This window comes from Rhinopithecus bieti, unplaced genomic scaffold, assembly GCF_001698545.2.
Source record: "Rhinopithecus bieti isolate Rb0 unplaced genomic scaffold, ASM169854v2 scaffold_25288, whole genome shotgun sequence".
NCBI lineage: Eukaryota > Metazoa > Chordata > Mammalia > Primates > Cercopithecidae > Rhinopithecus > Rhinopithecus bieti.
The window spans coordinates 802401-824640 of record NW_016811567.1 but is presented as its reverse complement, the minus strand read 5'-3'; the positions used below and the strand labels follow the sequence as shown (position 1 = coordinate 824640).

The 22240-nt window shown below is 40.2% G+C and overlaps 1 protein-coding gene across 1 annotated transcript in view; it reads right to left on the bottom strand.

Moving 5' to 3' along the window:
• Positions 1–22240, bottom strand: part of MYRFL (myelin regulatory factor like) — a 112649-nt gene that overhangs the window by 45684 nt on the left and 44725 nt on the right. Inside the window, exons 6-11 of the mRNA XM_017894064.1 lie at positions 20286–20436; positions 16091–16286; positions 13128–13204; positions 11472–11582; positions 9706–9796; positions 3102–3302 (exon numbers count right to left, since the gene is read on the bottom strand). Coding sequence (XP_017749553.1) covers positions 3102–3302; positions 9706–9796; positions 11472–11582; positions 13128–13204; positions 16091–16286; positions 20286–20436 — 827 coding nt within the window. The remainder of the gene's footprint in view (positions 1–3101; positions 3303–9705; positions 9797–11471; positions 11583–13127; positions 13205–16090; positions 16287–20285; positions 20437–22240) is intronic.

Here is a 22240-nt window from a genome sequence, read left to right as displayed (position 1 = left end):
CCAAGGTTTCTATAATATATCATTAGTTCAAGAATTGTATCACAGAGAACACCTTCCAGTCCATGGGACTCAGTTTGTTCAGGGAAGGCTATCTGTCATCGGGTGATGGCCCACAGCCCAGCTGCAGTCTGAACTAGGAGCAGCTTAAATGACACCTGCTCACCCTGAGCAGAGGAACTTCTGCATTTGGCTCCTGGTTCTGAGGGAGACTTTGCATGTTTGACTTTCTTGAGCTTTTTTCATGTCTACTTTTGTCTTCCACTAGCACACGGGTGTTGTGGTTAGGAGAAAATCAAAACAGCCTTTGAGCATTTCATCTTAATGAATTCCTTTTCTGGCTTGAATTTTTAAATATCTTGCTACCTTTTTTCAGCCTTCACCACAGAATTTGACTGATGCATTCAACTCTCAACTTCTTCATGTTTTTGGTCATTAACATTGAGGTTCTTCACGTGCCTTTAGTGTTCAGCATGTCCTTTCACCCCTAGTTTTGCTCAGTTTCTACTGTCAGAGCTGCATGTCCTTCCACAGTCTGCAGTCACATCAGTAGACACGATGCCATTGGGTGGGCAAGTTAAGCTGCTGCTCTGCCCAGGACCTCGGTTACAGAGGTTTCAGTCATATCTGCGTCATCTTCTCTATGTCTTGGATCTGTGTCCTGTGAGCATCAGAGATCTCCCCAACCAGGACTTTGTAGATAATCATGTACTTAATATCCACAAAGCAATCTGTGTTTCCTGAGTGAGGAAACACACAGGGCAAAGCAGCAGCCTATATCCATTTTCCCCAATTGCAGTATTAGGCAACATATTTGACCACTACATTTTGTAGCAGCTCATCCATTCAGAAGCCAGCTGTGGTTAGAATGCACCATTAAAGAATAAGAAATTGCTTCCAGTCCTATGCATGCCATCAAATTGACCAAGTGTCAGATCCCCAGAGTATTTGAAAGAAAGGCTCTCTTTGTTGCAAAAACTAAGTCAGGAAGAGGTGAAGATGAAATTCACACATCTGTCATCAGCATCACCAACATTACTATCAATCACCTCCCTCATCTCTGTAATAAATAGTGAATTGGGACAGACAAGATTTCTAAGAATATATATCTCAAAAATGTGCATAGATCTATTAAAACAAATCTATTAATATGAAATCATTTAATAAATAAATCACATGTAATTTTTATTTTGTATAAATAGAAAATAATTTCTATTTGCTTCGACTTGTCTAGCTAAAAAATACCTTACATGTATGAGTTTATAAAAATCTCTTAACCTAGGTAAAATGAACATGAGCATTTCCTGTTCACGGACAACAAAACAGAGCCACAGATTGCCTCTGGGCCAAAGTTCCTGGGCTGGTGGTTGCCAGAGTCAGGACTAAACTCTTAGTCTTCTAATCACGGACCAGGATTTTCTTTATTCTACCATGCTGCCATGAGCAGGAAGGGGATACAGAAATTTCACACTCAAGAGCCTGGATTGAAGTGACATTTTATTTATATGGAGAAGGCTTTTTAGAAGGGATGTGAGAAGTTCTCCGGAAGCTTGTTATTTTAAGACAATATATTTTCTTCAAACTAAGAAGCAATATTTGAAGACTTTTGGTAAACGAAGTTCTGTGTTAAGCCTGGTGGTATCAGGAAGGGTTGTACAGGACTTTTCTCACTTGTTATATTCAATTTACATTTTAATAAGACTTGGTAGTGAATCTGTATAGCCAATTGCAAGGATAAATCTGAGTTGGTGTGACCTGAAATGCAGACAGATGATCTCTCTCTAAAGTTCAAAGGTGCAATATCTAGGACCGATATCTGGAAATGTATGTAAGAACTCTCTAGCTCTGCATTCCCATCTGGCTAGTAGGTCACAGCTCTTCTAATATGAACCGCAGCTACACAATCAGTATAAAAGTCTACAATTACAACCATTCTTTGGAATCCTCTAAGCAAAAGAGGACATTCCTTGGCTGGTTTAGGAAAACCAGTGCAGATTTGCACTGAGAAAGGAATGCAGTCTGGAAGAGGGGCTAATGGTGAACAGATTAGGACTTCTACTAGCTAAAAAGGAATAAGGAAAGGAGAGAAAAAGAACTTTTAAAACACAGCTTCGCAAATGCTGTCAAGAGAAGTAGTATGAGTGAGATGATGGGGAAGTGGTAGAAGCAATGAATGGGAAATAATTAAATGGCAGAAAAGTTGGAATGAGGTGTTAGTAGCTGGCTAACGGATTGGAACCTTTGTTAGTAGCTGGCTAACGGACTGGAACCTTTGTTAGTAGCTGGCTAACGGACTGGAACCTTAATCCTTATCCTTATGGTCTACATAGCAGTTGTAGCTTTCCAAGATGATTCAGTTCAACTGGTTAAAAAATAAAAAAGAGCCAAGGGTGTCAGGCAGGCAGGCATCATTTTCATCTTACAGCTGAAGACACTGAGTACAGGGAGATTAAGCATTTTATCCAAGGTCACATAGCTGGGGAGAGCCCAAAGCAGAGGAGCCATCTCTTGATGTCTAGGCCTGACTTCCAGTTACCTCTGGGTAACTACCTCTCCACAGAGGGAAAAGGTCTTCGCCCAGAACTCTTGGTGATGAATTGACCAAGTAAGGGATGAGGAGGAGGAGCTTCTCAAGAGTTCCTAGAGAAAGGAACTGGGGAAGATAATGGCCAGTAGGGTTGGTGCCAGGGACTCTAGAAGGAAGAGGCTGGAGACATCCAAGAGAAATAGGAACAACTGGACTGAGACAGTGCTTGGAAGATGAGTGGAGAGACGGAAAGGCAAACTCTGGAAGCTGACAAAGTGTGGGAGGAAGGTCAATGGCCTGTGGAAAATAACTGAGAATTGCTGCCTGTGAAGCCAATGACATGCTGTCCTTGCCCACTGCTCCTGTCAGGTAAATTCATTCTCTCAGGGAGGAACTGCTTTACAATTTCAGCAGAGATGCCCAGCAGCTCAGTCATCATTTTTAAGCATTGTGTTCATCTCACACCAGTGGGTGACATGTAAAGACGCGTGGTACAAGGTATGTCAGAAGCCAGGAGCACCCAGCACACCTGACTGGGGTGTCAGAGGAGGGGCCCCAGGCCTGACTCTGTGCTCACCTCCTGGATATTCTGCTTTGCCCGGCTGTCAGAGGGATGCATGATGGTCCCCATCACTTTCATGTTGCCACAGACAACCAGGGCTTCGTCCGGCGCATCTGTGTTGATTCCCACTCGACCGTGACAGACAACAGATTCTGGAACTTGTCCTCGCTGCCACAATGCATCACTGTCATTTTCAAATTGCCCAGGGTTAGAGGCCTGGAAAAATACATAAATATATTACAATTAAAGTTACAGTAGCAGGAATAGATGATCATGTGAGTGTTCAGAGCAAAGGCAAAGTGAATATTATCTAAGTCTTTCACAAGAGAATCCTGTATTGAGTGGGACATTCTGACATATCTGACTAACTCTGGGGCCCAGAAGAGCCAGGGAGGCTTCCCTAACCACTCTGCCTCCGCACTAGCAGGAGCTCTGTACACCCTCATTTGAAACATCCAATCTCTATTGCATCTATCTGGAATTAAGAATGTGATCAGTTATACTAGGTGGATGATAAAGAAGAAAATTAAAAATGGCTATCTTTTCAGGAATAGTCATCATCATCATGATTTAAAATCAGAACATTACATCAGAAAATATTACAGGTGTACTAAATCAGATAAATAAAAATACCTTGCATTTAGCTAGCCCTATTATACTTTCAGAATGCTTTTATATTTATGATTTCATACACAAGTGACAAGCAAATGATAATACAAATATATTTAATATACATCAACTATTCCCTAAGCACAGGCGATACTAAGGAAGAATAATAACAGCTACATTTGTTGTGTGATAATTCACAGTGCAATTATATGAGATATGTACTACTGTCCTCATTTTATTGATACTGACACTCTGAAAAGATAAATAAATTGCCCAAAGCCACAAAGCTAATAAGTTCTGGAGCTGCAACTACAAGTCCTCTGATTATTAAATAATGATTTGCCTATTTCATGGCATTGCTTAGAAGTAGTCCTGGCAATCTTTAAAGAAAATCCAAGTGAAACCATTGGACTAGACGAAGTTCGGCAGATTTTCCTCTTAAATAAAATTATTTGTCAAAGAATGTTCCACTGCACTGCCTTCCTTCCTCCCTGCTTCCCTGTAGCCACTGAATTTATTCCCAAATATTTTAAAGTAGGCATCTCTAAATCCCTCAAAATCCTCCCAACAAAATTAAATTGTCTTTAAAATTATGACGTGTTTTTATGATTGAGGCAGGTTGTCACAACTTTAGACAAACAGTTGCGATCCTGATTATCTAAAAAGTCAGTACTAATACTTGACTTTTTACCTTTCTGGTGGTATATGATACATTGCAAGCTCAGCACCTGAATATGCATAGATTTTCTCTGAAGACTACTCAGGAAACCAATAACAATGGTTTCCTCAAGGATGGAGCCTGGGAGATGGAGAAACAGTGGTAGGAGGGAGATTCACCTTTCACTATATATTCTCTTGGTATTGTTTGGGTGTTTTGCCATATGCATTTGTTACAATTTTTAAAATAATTAAAAGAAACCACAAAGTTTATTTCTTAGTTTGGGTTTAAATAACTTGTTGATGTCTTCAGTTTCCTAATTCAATCTCAAGTGTCTGAACCCTGAGCTGCTTGGAAGACTCAACCATTGACACTTGATAGACAAAAACAGTGAAAGAGGCCAGGTGTGTGGTGGCTCACACCTGTAATCTCAGCACTTTGGGAGGCTGAGGTGTGTGGATCACTTGAGTTCAGGGGTTCAAGACCAGCCTGGCCAACATGGTGAAGCCCCATCTCTATTAAAAATACAAAAATTAGCAATGTGTGGTGGCATGTTCCTGTAGTCCCAGCTACTTGGGAGGCTGAGTCAGGAGAATCACTTTAACTGGGGAGGCGGGGGTTGCAGTGAGGTGAGATCATGCCACTGCACTCCAGCCTAGGGGACAGAGGGAGACTCTGTTTCAAAAAAAAAGAAAAAAAAAGCAGTGAAACAATGTAATGTAAAGTAATGGGGTGGGAGGGGGTAATGGGGAGTGAGGGAAGAATATAAAGTAAAAACTTTGAACATTATTTTGTGTAAATTTACTTGAACAAAGAGCTTTTCTGCAAGGTCCCTAGAGCCCCTTGGTTGTGAATGGCAAATTGGCCTTGACTCAAATCCTTTTATAGCAACCAATCAACTAAATCCAAAGGTATGCCATATAAGATGGTGATGTATTTTTCTCTATTTTGAACATAATGAGCCACTTCAAGGAAACAAAATAAGACAGTGATGAAATTTTTTGTAATGAGCTTTGGGATAGTTATTATCTTGTTGGTAACTTGATACTGGAACAGCAGATATAAGTGGATTTAATTTTTTGGAACAATTGCAATATTCTCACTTAGCTTTCATCAGATGAAAACTCAAATCCCTAAAATATGTTCACATTATTTTGGAAAGGGCCACAGATTCACAACATTCTAAATATATAGCCCTAGGGAGAATTCCTCATCAGTAACGGGAAATGTTCTCATAACATCTGTGAACTTATTTCCCTTCTCTGGAATCCACAACCCTCATGTGTCAAAGCAAGCACAGTATACTACCTCTTTCTGGAATGAGGAGTTTGTATTCACATGTGACCCGATAGTGGCTGATGGATATCAAGCACCAAAACAAATTCATTAAAATTTCTAAAATACTTTTATCGTTTGTCTCATATTCTCTTATTTAGGGAAGAGACCCAAGCATCCTAGTCTATGTTATAACACAAACTAGCTGTGTGACCTTGGGGCAGTCACTTAATCCTTCTGTACTGTGTCCTCCTCTGATGAATAAAGAATCATGTCTCCTTTACCCACCTCATAGGATTATTGTGGGATTAAGTGAAATCATGTGTGCATGAACAGTTTGCAAAAACGAGGATGAAACGCCTCAAAGTTATTCTCGACACACTCTCCTGGGCACAGCAGCAGCTATTTAACCTATAATCGCTTCATCTGCTCTCCTCAGCAACGCACCTGCAGAGTTGCACAATTCCGGGGGACGCCTTTCATTAAAAAATACAATGTAAATGGCGCCCCCTGCGGGTTATTCGAATAGAAAACAGCATCCGCTGCAATTTGAGGCCTATGCTGAGCTGGAAATGAAAAGCTGGAATTTGTTTTATCATCGTTTGGGATTCGAAAGCAGCAGCCAAAGAACTAATAGAAGAGTTTGACCTGAGGAAGGCAGCTCTTAGGAAGTCCATTTTTGTGCCTTTTGAAAGAGTTACAGAAAAAGGACTTAGAAATACTCTGCTGGTGCTACTCAAAGCATGGTCTGCAGGCTAGCAATGTCAGCATCTCCGGGAAGCCTGTTAGAAATGCATATTCTCAGGCATCCCTGACTTACTGAATCAAAAACACAGGTAACTGTGTTCTTACAAGCTCTCTGGGGATTCTTATTCATAATACAAGCTTGAGAACTACTTCTTTATGCCATGTACTCCTGGTCATAAGTTACCCTTCTGTCGTTGACAGAAAGATCTGTTGAGTTCAAAACAGGCATTACTCCATAAACTGTTTTCTTTGAGTAAATAAAAATTCATCTGAACTCCAAAAGAGGAATGCGTATGTCTGCGTTTGTGTGTGTGTGTGTGTGTGTGTGTGTGCATGTGTGCACATATGCATTATTAGATCATCTTCCCCAATCCTAGGTTTGGTTTCCCACGTCACGCACTGTGATTTGCAGAGCAGTAGAAGAAGAATACTTGGGGACATGCCCATTTCTATTCTTCTGGAAAAGAAACTGGAATAATTTATTGGTTTTCAAAATGAGGAAACCCTAGAGTGTCTTTGAAAGGCAGACAAAAGTAATCATCCCTCCTGCTTGCAACACTGCACTCCAAACCAGGTTTAATTAAGTATTTTAGAAGGAAAGTGGGGCTGAGAGAGAAGAGCCCAGTAATTAACAAGGGGAATCTGAAGGAACTCCTCTGGGGAGTGCTCCCAGAAACAAAGACTCAGCAAATAAATCTGTTCTTTGGAGTAAGCCTTAATTTTCATTAAATTGGTCAATTTATGCTACAGGACCATAATATACTGCTAAAGCTGTTTTGATTGGCAACTCAGATGAACAATTACTGGGTCCTGCCCACCATTCTCTCTCCAAGCAGAATTCTGACAAGCTTGGTCTCCTGGATCCTTCCTGGAGGCCTGGAACTCATCTAGATCTAACCCTCATACAATCACCCTTACCAAATAGTAAAATGTCAATCTCTGCCATTAGGATGAGTGGTTCTTAGGCCACAGAACAAGTCTGGATTTGCTTAAATGCAGTTTTCATTTCTTCATTTAATGTGGTCAGGGCTTATAGTGTCTTTGTCAAATTTTTCTTCCCATTCTTCATTCTGGAGCTCAAACTAACAGAACCAGGCCATGGCCTAAGAGGCCACATCTGGCTCTTTTGTAGAATGTTGGCTGGTCTGCCCTTTGCCCGACCAATTTGTATGCACCTGTATAGGCCCCTCTAAAATCTCAGGTGGCAGAAAATGTATTCTGTGGACATTTCTAAAACTCACTAATTCAAACAATAATGCCATTTCTTAAACAATTAGATAAACCAAAAAGTCTGCATTCATTTTCACTTCTGTGTTTTACAGTTTGAATGAAATACTATCAATAAGATATTTCTAGTGGGGGGATGAATGGTTGATGTTAGTAATCCTTTTCTTCTCATTGCTGTTAAGGTAACTTTTGTGTTATCCAGCACACTTGTAGAATAGGGTATTCTCTTTAACCAAAATTGTGTCTGGGAGAAAACTATCAGATTTGGAATACAATCATTTTTTAAAATAAAAATTTAGTGGATAGCATGACACCCAAACTGTGCTGAGTAAATTTAATATTTTTGGTATTCATACCAAATATGAATTATGGAACTTTCAACTTTTCAAAGTCATCATTATGATCTCATTATCATTGTGCTTTGGATTTGAGGAGGTGCCAAGTAACAGAGTTTTTGGTAAACAGAATGCTAGAGAGTGGAGCTCCCTCCCTCTCACGTTGCTGCTGTGTGGACTTGCACGGCAGCTGCATATAGCTTTGCAGGAGCTGTCAACAGCAAATGGAGAAACCTTGTCACTAGGTAAATTATTCCAAGTGTGCAGGTAACTAGCAGACTATCTGTCTCAAGCATGTGTTATACAGCTCCAGAGAGTACTGTCATGATATCTAATCTATGCTAACTCTGAAAAGCATGGCATTATGTCTCTATTCCTTCCTAAGAGAAACAATATGCAACCTAGGTTTCCAGACTTTACTTTAAATCAGATTTGTTAGCACAGCAAGGCAATTCCAGATTACATCAAATAAGATGTCAAAGATGGCCCTGGCCCCTGCAGAGGGATGGACGGCCACCTCTGTGATTAGCTTATGATGCAAGGAGAGGGCCCCACCCGCCTCTGCCCCAGAGGATCCTCATTTGCTGCAGGTTACGTCAGACCCCACAAAAATGCAGCCTGGGGTGTGCATGTCCTTCCCTAACCCTGGGATTGCTGAACACATAAGTGTTTTAACTCATTTCTATCATTACTTCATCTCCATTACAACGTTGAGACATAGTTAAAGGATTTCCACTAATAGGAGGCTTATTAATTTTAATTGACAAAAGGAATTACAGAGGCCCTTTGTTTCAGAACAGTTCGACACGGGCAAGGAGAGATGCCATTTCCCCAAACGGGCAGATCTTCTTCTCTTCCTCAGGGCCTCAGGTTAAAGCCACATACATGGGCAGGCCCACAGTGAACACTGTTCTCTAGTGGAGTTTGCATGACCTCCCTGTACCACTTCAAAGATCCATAACAACGCAGCCCCTCCCAGGGCTGCCAGGCCTGTGGCTACCTGTTACTTCATGCCTCTGGTATTTTCAGTGGTGGCCAGCCTGAACTCACACAGCTGCAGCTGCAGCTGCCAACAGCTTTATGTTTTGTGGCTGCCAAGAATCCCCTGCAGAGCTGTGACCAATCATTCATTCAGCAAAATGTGCTGAGCCAGCCACTCCTATGTGCTAGACAGTGGCCCAGATGCCCTGTACCACCAATCACTTTTGGCCTGGAATGCTTTCCTACCACTTTCCCCACCCTGTGGGCTTTAAGGTCAGAGAGATCCAGGCTCCATTATTTACAATTCGTGAGATCATGGATTAGTTACTTAGCCTCTTAAGCCTCAGTTGCTCTGGGTATAAATAATGCAATGTGAAAGCATAACAACGTAAAATGATGTCATATGTAAATTGTTTAGCTCAGTGCCTAGAACATAGAGTAAAAACCAGAGTTTCTCAACCTCAACACCACTGACATTTTGGGAGGTATAATTTTTTGTTATGGAGGTTGTCCCGTGCATTGTAAGGTACCAAGCAGAATCCTTGGTCACTACCCACTAGATGCCAGCTGTGACAACCAAAAATGTCTCCAGACATTGCCAAGTGACCTTTGGAGAACAAAACTGCCCCTGGTTGTGAACCACTGTGTGAAAACTAAAATAATAGTTTCTGCTATTACCATCATTATCATCGAAATAGTATATTCAAGCACACCACTGAAAATTCAAATTCCGCCTACATGGGAGGAAAGCATGTGGGATCCAGATAAGTCAGAGAACTGAACTTACCCTTACAATGATCCTTTCGGAGATGTGGGCAGACAACAAATAGAACTGGTCTTGGTTAGCAGCATACAGTCCAACCACCAACATGAAGTATCTAATTCAGAGACAGCAGACCAATGCCAACACATCAGGAATGGAGACACAATTCGTACAATCAAATACCACCCAACAGTTGATCAACAGTGAACTTATCGAGAAGAGTTTGCCTATTTAAAGACTGCCTTTTCCCTTCTGTTCTAAATTGTCCCGCAGTGAAATAAGAAAGTAGTTGATTCCCTTGCTATCATTCTGGGTCAGCTCTTTGCCCAGTTGGTGGTATTTGTGAGCTGTTTTACAGGCCCCAAATGAGCAGGAAAGCAAGCCACCCTGGGGAGATGTCCCAGGAGGGGTCTGGGGTCAGCCTATCTGTGCTGGTTCAGCACAGGCCTCTCCATGCTGCAGTTCTGGGCCCTCAGCACAGCATGGCTCACAAATACAACAGGAAGCCACCTTAAAAGTCCCTTTGTTCAGAGCCACAGAAGCCACATTAAGGCCTGGGCCTTAATGGAGGCTGACTCCTAGGGTCTGCCCAACCACACTGGATGCTTCCCAATTCAGCCTGCTCTTGGCCATGTATCCTATGCCTTCAACAACCTCAGGGCTTGACTTTAGCCAAAGACTGAGACCTCCTTTTCAGTTGCTTCCAAGGTAATTTTCATCACTGTTATTTCAATTACCTCTTCACATGTACCACTGATGAGACAGTTTTAAGACTAGACCACTTCTTAAAAGTCAAAATTAAAACTACCTTCTTCAAAGAAGCTTTTGCCCTGAGAACTGCACAAAAAATCTTCACCAGCTTCTTCTGTAACACTCCTGTTCTCCTAGAGAACAAGAGTTTCCCTCTGCATCTAAAGTAAATCAGTAAGAGTAGTAACTGTTATCATTATTAGTATTAGCTACTATCAAGAGCTCAGTGTGTCATGTACCAGGCTAAGCAGTTTACCTACATTAGTCTATTTAGATCCCCAAAACAACTTTATTGGAGTAAAATATTGTTATTGTCTCTATTTTACAGGACAGGAATATGAGTCTCAGAGAGGTTAAGTTATATGCCCAAGGTCACTCACCTAGTAAATGTCAGTATAAAATAGTCAAATTCAATTCTATCCAACTCCAAAACCTATGTTCTAAAACTAGCAGTTCTCAAACTTGAGCATTATCAGTGTCACCTGGAGGGTTTGTTGAACTACAAATTGCTGAGCTCCATCCCCAGAGTTTTTGATTCAGAGCTTTTGATTCTTCAGTAAGGCCCGAGCACTCGCATTTTTAACAAGTGTCCATCTCTGCTAGTCCTGGAATCACACTTTGAAAACCACAGGTTTAAATCATGAAAACAAGTTATTTTCTTTTTTAATCAAAAAGGTCATATCAGAACTTCAGGACTAGAGACCAGCACACTGGTTGAGAAATGCAGTCAGTCCTCAATCTTTGGGTGGCAATGAGACATAAACGTGGTCACTCTAGAAAACCATGGAGGGAATCGAGCCAGGCAGAGATAGGGCAGGGCAGGAAGGTGGGCATTGCAGGGTATGGGTGTGGGAGAAGAAAGATGTCCATGGGTAAAGGAGAAATGTTAATAAACTGAGAGTCAGAGAAGGGAGGAAAGTGACTTAGAGGCCCTGTGTGCTGACTGGTAGCACCAGGAGGATCACAGGGGCCCCAGGAGGGCACTTCCGGGACAGATAAAGTACCCAGCCACACTGCCATGCATACAGTGACCTCAGTACCTCTGGTCTGGATTTGGTTTTCCCTTTTTTCTCATATTATTTGCTGTGGTTTCACTGAAGTGTAATCGTCCCAGCGTTACTTTGGTGACCTGGTCAGCCAGTAGGTCAATTCTAAAACAGTAAAAAACCAACAGACTATAAGAGAACACCAAATCTCTGATTATATCTAATCCACTTTCAGACTCTCAACTATGCTTGGTTCCCAGTTCTCACCACACTGGGAGAACAGTTTATTCTAGTCACCGATTATTAACTGCTATCCACAGCATGGTCAGGAATAGCTGCCAGGAAGGCCATGGAATATCTTGAAGGGTAAGAAATGCTCACTCAGCAAAAGCTCAAGCTCAAGCCTGGAGTTTCCAAGTCAGAAGGGCCATATGCTCCATATACCCAGCATGGTTCCTTTTACCTCCACAATGGGGCAAGAAAATCTTTCATTTGTGCCGCTGCCACTGTTGTGACAGCATTCACCTCTTGACTGAAGCAGTTTAGGTCTCACATGAATGCCTTTGCACCCCCTTCACGTATTTGCCTCTCCTAGCCTAGCAGTGGGAGGCAGCTTCCTTCACAGGAAGGCCACATACACCCTGCCCAGGCAAGGGAGAACCAGATGCACCACACACATTTAGTGCTGTGTTTGTACAAGTGGCTTCTGGACTGTCCAAGTCATGAAACCATCTTCTTCTCAGCCCAAAGGGGGTTGACTCAGGGTCAAAACCCTGAGATGTCTCCACTGTATCCCAGCCAAACCGGTCAAAAAGCAAATCCCACTCACTCTAAGTCATCCTACAGAGAGGACTCTACCTTGGACTGCCATATTGCTTTGCACACTACCAGCTATATATGCTTTCTATATTGGAGTCCATTCCGCAAGCTATTAACATGGCTTTAAAGAATAAGAAAAAATGACTTCTAAGTACAGCATGGATATACAATCTTGAAATTAATTCAATCAACATCATGCTGATTTAAATGAAAAATTAAAAGAAAGATCTAGCCATGATTTATCTCAAGGAACTAAAGTTGATAGTAAGGTTGTTAGCAAAGTTTTAGCAATAAACAACATAAAATAACAGTGGTTTAAAATTGATCGTTTTATAAAGAATTTTGCAACAGTTTCAATGCATAGTACAACTCTATTTTTGTTGATAAACATATATGCATAATGTTAACATTAATACTACATTAATGGTAGGGGCACTGTGGCTCACACCTGTAATCCCAGCACTTTGGGAAGCTGAGCCAGGCAGGTCGCCTGAGTTCAGGAATTCGAGACCAACCTGGCCAAAGTGGTGAAACCCCAACTCTACTAAAGATGCAAAAAATTAGCCGGGCGTGGTGGCGCATGCCTGTAATCCCAGCTACTCCAGAGGCTGAGGCAGGAGAATCACTTGAACCCAGGAGGCAGAGGTTGCAGTGAGCTCAGAGTGTGCCACTGCGCTCCAGCCTGGGCAACAAAAGCAAAATTCTTTCTCAAAAAAAAAAAAAAAAACAAAAAACCTCTATTAACATTATTAATTTGGATGCTGTGGTAGGTTTCATTTTAGGTAACCAAAATAAATTAGATAATAAATAAAATTATATATATATAAAACAAATAAATTAGATGTTTATTCACAAAATATTCACAAAGGAATTCAGAAAATAAATTCTTACTTAACAGGATTGAAAATCTTTTTGCTCCTATCTGCTTGGGACTGTTCAATAGCAATTATTTGATTGGTGGCTTCTACCTGTATGAAACAACAAAAAGTAAATTAATTATTTAATTAATTAATTTATAAAAATGTTAATTCGAAAAGAACGTTCGAGNAAAAAAAAAAAAAAAAAACAAAAAACCTCTATTAACATTATTAATTTGGATGCTGTGGTAGGTTTCATTTTAGGTAACCAAAATAAATTAGATAATAAATAAAATTATATATATATAAAACAAATAAATTAGATGTTTATTCACAAAATATTCACAAAGGAATTCAGAAAATAAATTCTTACTTAACAGGATTGAAAATCTTTTGCTCCTATCTGCTTGGGACTGTTCAATAGCAATTATTTGATTGGTGGCTTCTACCTGTATGAAACAACAAAAGTAAATTAATTATTTAATTAATTAATTTATAAAATGTTAATTCGAAAAGAACGTTCGAGGACTTAAAAAGTTTTTCAAGGCATCACCCTAGGCCCTGGGCAGGAGGAACAAGTCACTGAAAAGACACATAAGACAGGAGTCCCTACCTTAACTCAGTGTTCTGTTGATGAGGGAAAAAATAAATACCTGTGAAATTAAACAACGAGAACACAAGACAGCAGAGTCTTTCAGGTAGGCAGTGAATACAGAGTAGGCTAGAAGATGACTGAAACATCAGGGGTAAGGCAGCTTCTTATTTATTCATTCATTCTAGAAGTACTTATGGAGCACCCACTATGTACCAGGAACTGCTTTAGGCATTAGAGATAAGAACTGAACACAATTAACAAAATTTGCTGTCCTTGGGGAGCTTACATTCCACTATGAAAAAACAATGATATACAATATAATAAATAAAACATAGGAATTAGCATTTATTCAGCATCTGCTACAAACTCTTCTTGTTCTGTGATATTGGAAAGGACTTGTGAGACCAGCCCTGTAATATAAAACTGGTGGGTATTCACATTGTAACAAATCTTTCTAGAAAGCAATTGGTGGCCTATATCAAGAGTTTTAATAATATTTGTATCTTTCATGTGTAAATTCCCCTTCTGGAATGTATCCTTATGCAAAGGTGGGTTTACATGGATGTTCACTGAAGTTTTATTAACAATAAAAAATGGAAAATAAACAAAACTAATAATAATAAAGGAATTAATACGATGCATCCATACAATGGAAAACTATATCATCTTTGTGAACAATATTTTTATGGGGTCCTTAATAATATCATACAATGTGATGTTGACAATATAGCACTAGCAATATGAGATTAATTTCAATAACAGAAAAAATGAGAAAAAAATAGGCTACCAAATGGTGGATCCCAAATACAAATGAATTTTATCTCTTTTTCATACTTTTCTGTTAGGTTCCAAAATTTTCACAATGAACTAATATTACATTCATATTCATAAAATGAATGACTTTTGTTGCTTGTTTGTTTGATGTTTTATGTATTTTGTTTCTGTTTTGTTTTAAGAGCTCAATTTGGTACAAGAACAGTTATGTGTGCAGTAGCCAAGCCTTAGTGCCTAAGCCCAGGTTAGCTATCAGAATAAAATATGTCGGCCAGGCACAATGTCTCATGCCCGTAATTCCAACACTTTGGGGGGCAGAAGCAGGAGGATTGCTGGAGCCCAGGAAGTTGAGGCTGTAGTGAGCTGTAATAAAGCCACTGCACTCCAGCCTAGGCGACAGAGCAAGACCCTGTCTTAAAGAAAACAAAACATCAACCAAAACAACAAAATATGCAGATAATGAATGCTTCTCCCTCTTAGGAACTGGATATAAAGTTACAATTTAAGAAATACTTTTTGATCACTCAGAAGTCATATTACCTGCATTCTGAACCCAGCTCTATCATTTACTACTTTGGATGAATTGCATAACCTTATTGGACCTCAGTCTCCCCTCTGTTAAACTGTAGAGGAGGGGTATTGACTAAATTAGTGGCTCCTTGGCGTTTTTTTAGGTCACAGATCTCTTTGATAAACTGATGAAAATAATGGATCTACTTAATATGGAAATGCATCAATATCAATAAAAATAATTAAAAATACATTTAGTAAAAGAATTGCAAGAGTATTCACTGAAAACTATAAAACTACAATTTGAAGTGATGCTGTGCCATTTTCTGAGCCCAGGCTCATGAAATTGGCATCTTGGCTGGATATGGTGGCTCATGCCTGTTATCCCAGCACTTTGGGAGGCCTGGGCAGGAGGGCCACTTGAGCCCAGGAATTCAAGATCAGCCCAGGCAACATAGTGAAACCCCATCTCCACAGAAACAGCCAGACATGGTGGCACACACCTGTGGTCTCAGCTATTTGGGAGGCTCCCACTTGAGCCCGGGAGGTCAAGGCTACAATGAGCCATAATTATGCTGCTGTGCTCCAACCCGGGTGACAGAGCAAGACCATGTCTCAAAGAAAAAAGAAAGAGAGAGAGAGAGAAAGAAAGAAAGAGAAAGAAAGAAAGAAAGAAAGAGAGAGAGAGAGAGAGAGAGAGGGAGGGAGGGAGGGAGGGAGGGAGGGACATCTTTCACTTCACTTGTCTTGCAATGTTTATTCTTAGAACTCAGCCACCACGCTGTGAAGAAACACAAGCTATCCCATAGAGCAGTTCACATGGAGAAGAGCTAAGCCCTGTCAGTTAGAGCCCCATTTGAGCTCCAGCTGATGGCCAGCCCAAACTCAACAGGCATCTGAGTGCTTCTTGAAAATGGCCCAGTTAAGCTGCCCCAGTTGATGACTTCTGAACAAAGATGAGTTGTCATAGTCACATCCTGACCCAGTTGCAGATTTGTGACCAAAATAAAGGACTGTTATTCTTTTAAGTCATTTTGGGATAGTTTGTCATGCAGTAATAGACAACTGAAACAAAATAAATGTTGACTGATATAAACTGAACTAAATAAAAGACACACCTTAATGCCAAAAGCTTTCAAGTAAAACATTTCTATTGGCTTTCGGCCCATCTCGGTTTCAACAAATTTTGGACTTCCCCAAACTTGGATGTGAATGGTTATCTGAAAATGATTCTTCTTTTGGCAAACAAAAGCTTCATCTGCTGGTGAAAAATTAAATCCTTTGTCTGTTACAACTCGATAGCCCACATCAGGTCTATGAAAAGAGAAACCAAGAAACCAGTTTTACAAATATTTTCTACATATTTATTTTCATTAACAATACTAATTATATAAACATTTCAAGAAAATGTCCTGTGAAAAGTGCCTTTTGCTATATTTAATCAATTGATTTCTTAAATTTTAATGAGGAAATAAAATAACATTTCAAAACACAGCTGGCTATTTCCCAGCTTTTTATTTTCTCACAAAAACATACAATCTTTTTTTTTTTGAGATGGAGTCTTGCTCTGTCCCCTAAGCTGGAGTGCAGCAGCACCATCTTGGCTCACTGCAACCTCAGCCTCCCGAGTTCAAGCAATTCTCCTGCCTCAGCCTCCTGAGTCACTGGGACTACAGGTGTGCACCACCATGCCCAGCTAAGTTTTGTATTTTTAGTAGAGACAGGGTTTTGCCATGTTGGCCAGACTGGGTTTCAAACTCCTGACCTCAATCGATCCCACCCGCCTCGGCATCCCAAAGTGCTAGGATTACAGGCGTGAGCACCCAGTTAGAAGTATAATTCTTGCCAAATGGAAGCATTATTTTTTCAGATTGTCTTTCCCCTTTGTGCTTTCTAGACTTTTAATTTGACTCCACAATACAATAGAAAAATGTAGGCTAGATGTTGAGAAGTCAACACATTACTTAGACTTGTGAAATATCTGGGGTAGAATTAATCTCTTTTCTCCTTTAGGAAAAAAAAAAAGTCTCAAAATTTCACCAGTAACACAGTATTTAAAAGTCACTTAGATGAAAGAATATTCAGCCTACTGATGATCATATGAAAAGCAGACTTAGCTTAGGAATAGCTTAGACTATGAATAGCTCTGAAATCAAATCAACCAGAGCCAGTTACACAATCGATTGGAAACCTGTTTTCACTAGAGTATGGTCATTTCCTTTTTATTCTCCCAACTTGGTAAAAGCACTGAAAACCTACCAAGGTGGTTACTTCTGCAGAAAGAAATGGGATAGTGGTATCAAAAGAAATTTGATAGGGTGGCTAATCAAATTTTTGCTTTATTGGTTTTATCATTGCTATTTCCAATAGCAATGCTTTGTGTATATAAATTGAGCATTCCAAATCTGAAAATCCCAAATCTGAAGTGCTCCAAGATCCTAAACTTTTTTTTTTTTTTGGGACAGTCTTGCTCTGTCGCTCAGGCTGGAGTGCAGTGGCATGATCTCAGCTCACTGCAACCTCCGCCTCCTGGGTTCAAGCAATTCTCCCTGCCTCAGTCTACTGAGTAGCTGGGATTACAGGCTCCAGCCACCATGCCCGACCAATTTTTGTATTTTTTTAGTAGAGATGGGGTTTCGCCATGTTGGCCAGACTGGTCTTGAACTCCTGACCTCAGGTGATCTGCCCGCCTCGGCCTCCCAGAATGCTGGGATTACAGGCGTGAGCCACTGCACCCAACCGATCCAAAACTTTTTGAACACTAACATGATGCTCAAAAGAAATGCTCACTGGAGCATTTCAGATTTCAGATTTTTGGATTAGGGTAAGTATAACACAATCTTCCAAAATCCAAAAAAGTTCCCAAATCAGAAATACTTCCGATCTCCAACATTTCAGATAAGGAATACTCAAACTGTAATAGGTTTAATAAAATAATTCTAAAGTGTTAATAAAAAGAAAACATATTAAATGCATAACATTATCAAATAGAGAATATAAAAGTTGAAAACTTCTTTGGTGAATTTTTCCCATGCATGATGAAAATATGCAGCAAGATTTTTAATTCATCAAGCTTCCTAAATGCGGGTTTCTTCTCAAGAAAGAAGCTCTCCACAAGCAGAGGAGGGCAGTACTCACTGCTGTACTACTGTACACATCTATGCATCCTGGGATCTCAGTTTGGATGGTTGCTATTATGATGAATAACACAGAGTTTCTAAATTTCCCTCTAATTCCAGAAACAGAAAAAATTAATGGGTCTCTTGGGAGAAGAGTGTTCATGTGCTTTGCACCTCCCCAATTGATTAAGTTATTGAGTCATTGATTACCCTGAAGAAGCCAATCAGTCAAAGGCTTCACAATCACAGTGCCTGCCAGCAGCAAAAAGAAAATCCATTGAATGAAGAATTTGTTAAAGACTACACATCTTATGTCATCTGGAAACTTCTTATTGACTCAGGTTTCTGCTGATTTGTTCATCTAAAGGCTAGATGGATAGAACTATATAGATTTTACTACAGAGGGTAGTAAGAACTGTCTTGGTTGAGAATAAAAGGAGATTTTTGGTGATGTTTTATGCTTCACTGTCAAAAACTCTGAAAAAAAGTACAGCTAAGACATGAGCGTTAGGCTGAAATTTAGGGCAGCAGTAATCAGAAATGGAATCAATCAATAAGAATTATACTGTTGACGATTATTCTGAACCTTAAACACCAATCTCTGATTATACAAATCTGCTTGCCTAAGAATAGCAATTCTGCTTTTGATATCAAAAGTTAAGTATAAAGTCAATTAAACTAGTTTTTTAAAAGTTCTTTGATAGCATTGAAACATTATTCAGAAAAAAAATTGATAAAATTTTAATGCCCTAACTGTACTGTTTTTAGGTAACTTAAGAAAATGATATTTTTGTAACAAATTAGACCTAACCATATAAGAAAAGACGGGTGTTTTTCCGTCTCATTGATATTAGTAGTGAAATTAGGAAGGCCTGAATTCTAATCTGGGTAAATATTGCCTTCCTTTTTTGCTTAGGAAAAGTGAATTGTGGCTAAATACTCAACATAAATAGGCCTCAATACTTTTGAGTTGATACCATCTGTGTTCTCCTTTCTTTCCATATCCTCTGTGTTCTCCATTTTTTTCTAGATTATTGGAGCCAAGATAGGCTGTTCAAAAAAACTTAAAAATGTTTTCAAATAAGAAGAGAGATAACACTTACCTTGAAAACTTGATCAACTTGATGCATAGAGCCTGGGAAGCAGTTAAGTTTTAATTAAAACATTGAGCCTGCATGTGACAGTTTCATACCTCGGTGCTCATATTTCATATAGAACATGGAGTATTCCCCAAGAGATAATCTAATGAAGGCCAAGCCTCAAAGCCAAAACCCATTGACCCCTCATTTCTTTTTCTAATTGCACACAGTAGAAAAGACACAAAGTCATGACATTTCAATGATACAATGAGCAATGAGCTTCCTTTAGCTTATTAAACATATCAACTCCCAAAGTCTGTTTAACTCCCTAGATTTTGTTTTAAGGAAAATATCTCTTCCTTCTAGTACATCCAACCATAAAAGCCCTAGTGATAGTTTTACTGTATTTGAATTTGGAAAATTTTAAAAGGCACTCAAGTTATAGCCCAGTGAAAATTCCAGAAGATTTAGGTAGGTAAATTACATGCTAAGAAATAAAGAAGTTTAAAGGATGTTTAAGAGTAATAATATAGGAGTCCACATTTATTTCTTGAAACTATGGCATAAAAATTGGGTGAAGGTTTTCCACTTTTTTAGGATGTTTTGTATGATTTGACTTCAGACTCCTTACCATAAAGAAACCACCTACTGTGATTGCTGCAGGATATATTGTCAATGAACTTGGTAATATTCATTCACAGCATATATGTTGGGGGTGGTCATTGGCTCACAATTTAATGTGGCCCCCAGAAAATTATTTTATGGCATTATAAATTAACTGCAGGATTAAATGTTAGTGAGTTGGGGGAATGTCTATATTCCAGTTTTTAGTTTAAACTGGGCATGTGATCCCAGAAAGATTCCTTCTTTCTCCATCATTTAGTGGTTAAATTATAATCAGATAGAACTATAAGTCTGGCTTTCTGAAGGCCAGAAACCCATGTCCCAACTATTTCTTTGTTAGGATGCAAAAAATGAGGAGTAAGACAGACACTTTCTCATTGACTTGCCCCACTTGACCAGAAGTGACCTCAAAGCTCCAGTGCTTGAACTCAGTACTGAGATTTGGCACTGTTTTTCTCCCCTCACTCTCCAGCCCACCCAAGGCCACTTACAGTTTTTCATAATGACTGTTTAATAAGCTGTGCCAAGGAACACTATGGTATGGCTGCCACTTCAAAGCAGGGGAGCACTGGTCTGGAGGCATTCCGTGCTGTCCCTCACTGTCAGGGTCCTGGACTTCACAGCTGTGACTCCTACTTGTCACTGCAAAGAAACAGGTGGGTCAGAGCCTTCCTTCCAGGCTGTTTTTCCTAGACTCACAGCTAGCAGCATGAAGCTGATGAGTGGGCCATGTGTAAGGCAAAGTGACCAGGGAAGTGTCATGTGCTGGGGGTAGGGGGCGTGCTGCTGACCTCATTTTCTCATCTGTAAAAGGAGCAGCCTGGGGTCAGCAATGTCAATGGGTGGGGGGACTTGTTGGAAACTTTGTTCCTAATATCTATCTACCCTACATCCTGCATAGCTTCTCCTCACTTTCAGTCTGTGTAGTTGCAGTGAAGTCCACTCCCAGAGCCAGGAGGGTAGGTGACCCAGCTCAATCAATCAAAGTACAGCATTCAGTCCTTGCATCAGTAATTGCATCAGCGGTGGACATGTGGCCTATCCCAATTCAAGCAGAGTGGATCTCAGCACTTCAGGGATGCTCACTCTTCTCCATGAGGTTTGAACCTGCAAGATACATCGCCAGCAGCTGCTGGCACCATTTTGGGACATGAGGAAAAAGCCCATCTGGGAATGATGCCAGCACAGCAGAAGGCAGAGTTAAAAATGAAGGGCACCCAGTCCTCACAGTGTCATATGAGTTCTGGGACCCAATTCTAAACCTCGGGTTATAGGAGCCAGTGGTTCCCCTGATTCTGTTTTTTGCTTGTTTTGTTGTTGTTTTATTTTGCTTTTTTCACACAAGATAGTTTGAGGGTTTGTTGGGTTTTTTTTTTTTTATTTTGGTTTGTTTTTGTTCACTGCAACCAATATATTTTAATTTTGGCAGGTCTTTTGTGGCTCCAAGATTCTGTGGTCCAACTAGTTTTTTGAACTTAGACCAGTTATTTATTCACTTGGAGTCTTACTTCCCTCAACTGCAAAACAGAAATTAAAAACATGTATCCTGCCATCTTTACACATTACAGCATTACACAAGCAGAGAGAATGACATAATGGAAGTGAAAGCACTTTCAGAAGCTAGAACCAAGATAAAGTAACAGAGAAAATCTTGTTAGTGTGCAATATCAACTGTAGAAAACTGCCACTTTTCTATGTCAAAAAGGGTCAAATAACAGCAATTTCACATGTGCAACCTCCTATTTTGCATAATCCTTGCAACTTGTCTTAATTTCAGTATGTCTCCTAAACCATATGGATTCAACCTCAGATAATTTTTATGTAAAATGGTATTGGTATGGTTGCTGTTCCCTTTTCTTTTCTTTTTTTTTTTTTTTTTTTTTTTGAGACGGATTCTCGCTCTGTCGCCCAGGCTGGAGTGCAGTGGTGCGATCTCGGCTCACTGCAAGCTCCGCCTCCTGGGTTCAAGCCATTCTCCTGCCTCAGCCTCCCGAGTAGCTGGGACCACAGGCGCCCGCCACCACGCCCGGCTAGTTTTTTATATTTTTAGTAGAGACGTGGTTTCACCATGTTAGCCAGGATGGTCTCAATCTCCTGACCTGGTGATCCGCCCGCCTCGACCTCCCAAAGTGCTGGGATTACAGGCTTGAGCCACCGCGCCCGGCCTGCTGTCCTCTTTTCTTTTAACTCCTCTACCATCACTCATGCCTGACATCAGGAGGGAATGGGAAATAGTGGGTGTTTGTGAGAGCAGGTTCAGGCTCTCAGTAACAAGGTACAAATAGGATATTAGCTCCTACTGAATGTGCCCACCTAGCCCACAGCTTGAAGAATGCAGGAGAAAGGAGCTGGGTTGTTTTTTAATCTTCAGACTTTTCCTTTCTTTATACTTCCATTGAGGACTTCCTAAAATAAATAGAGCTGCTTCAAGTTGCTTTTCATCCCA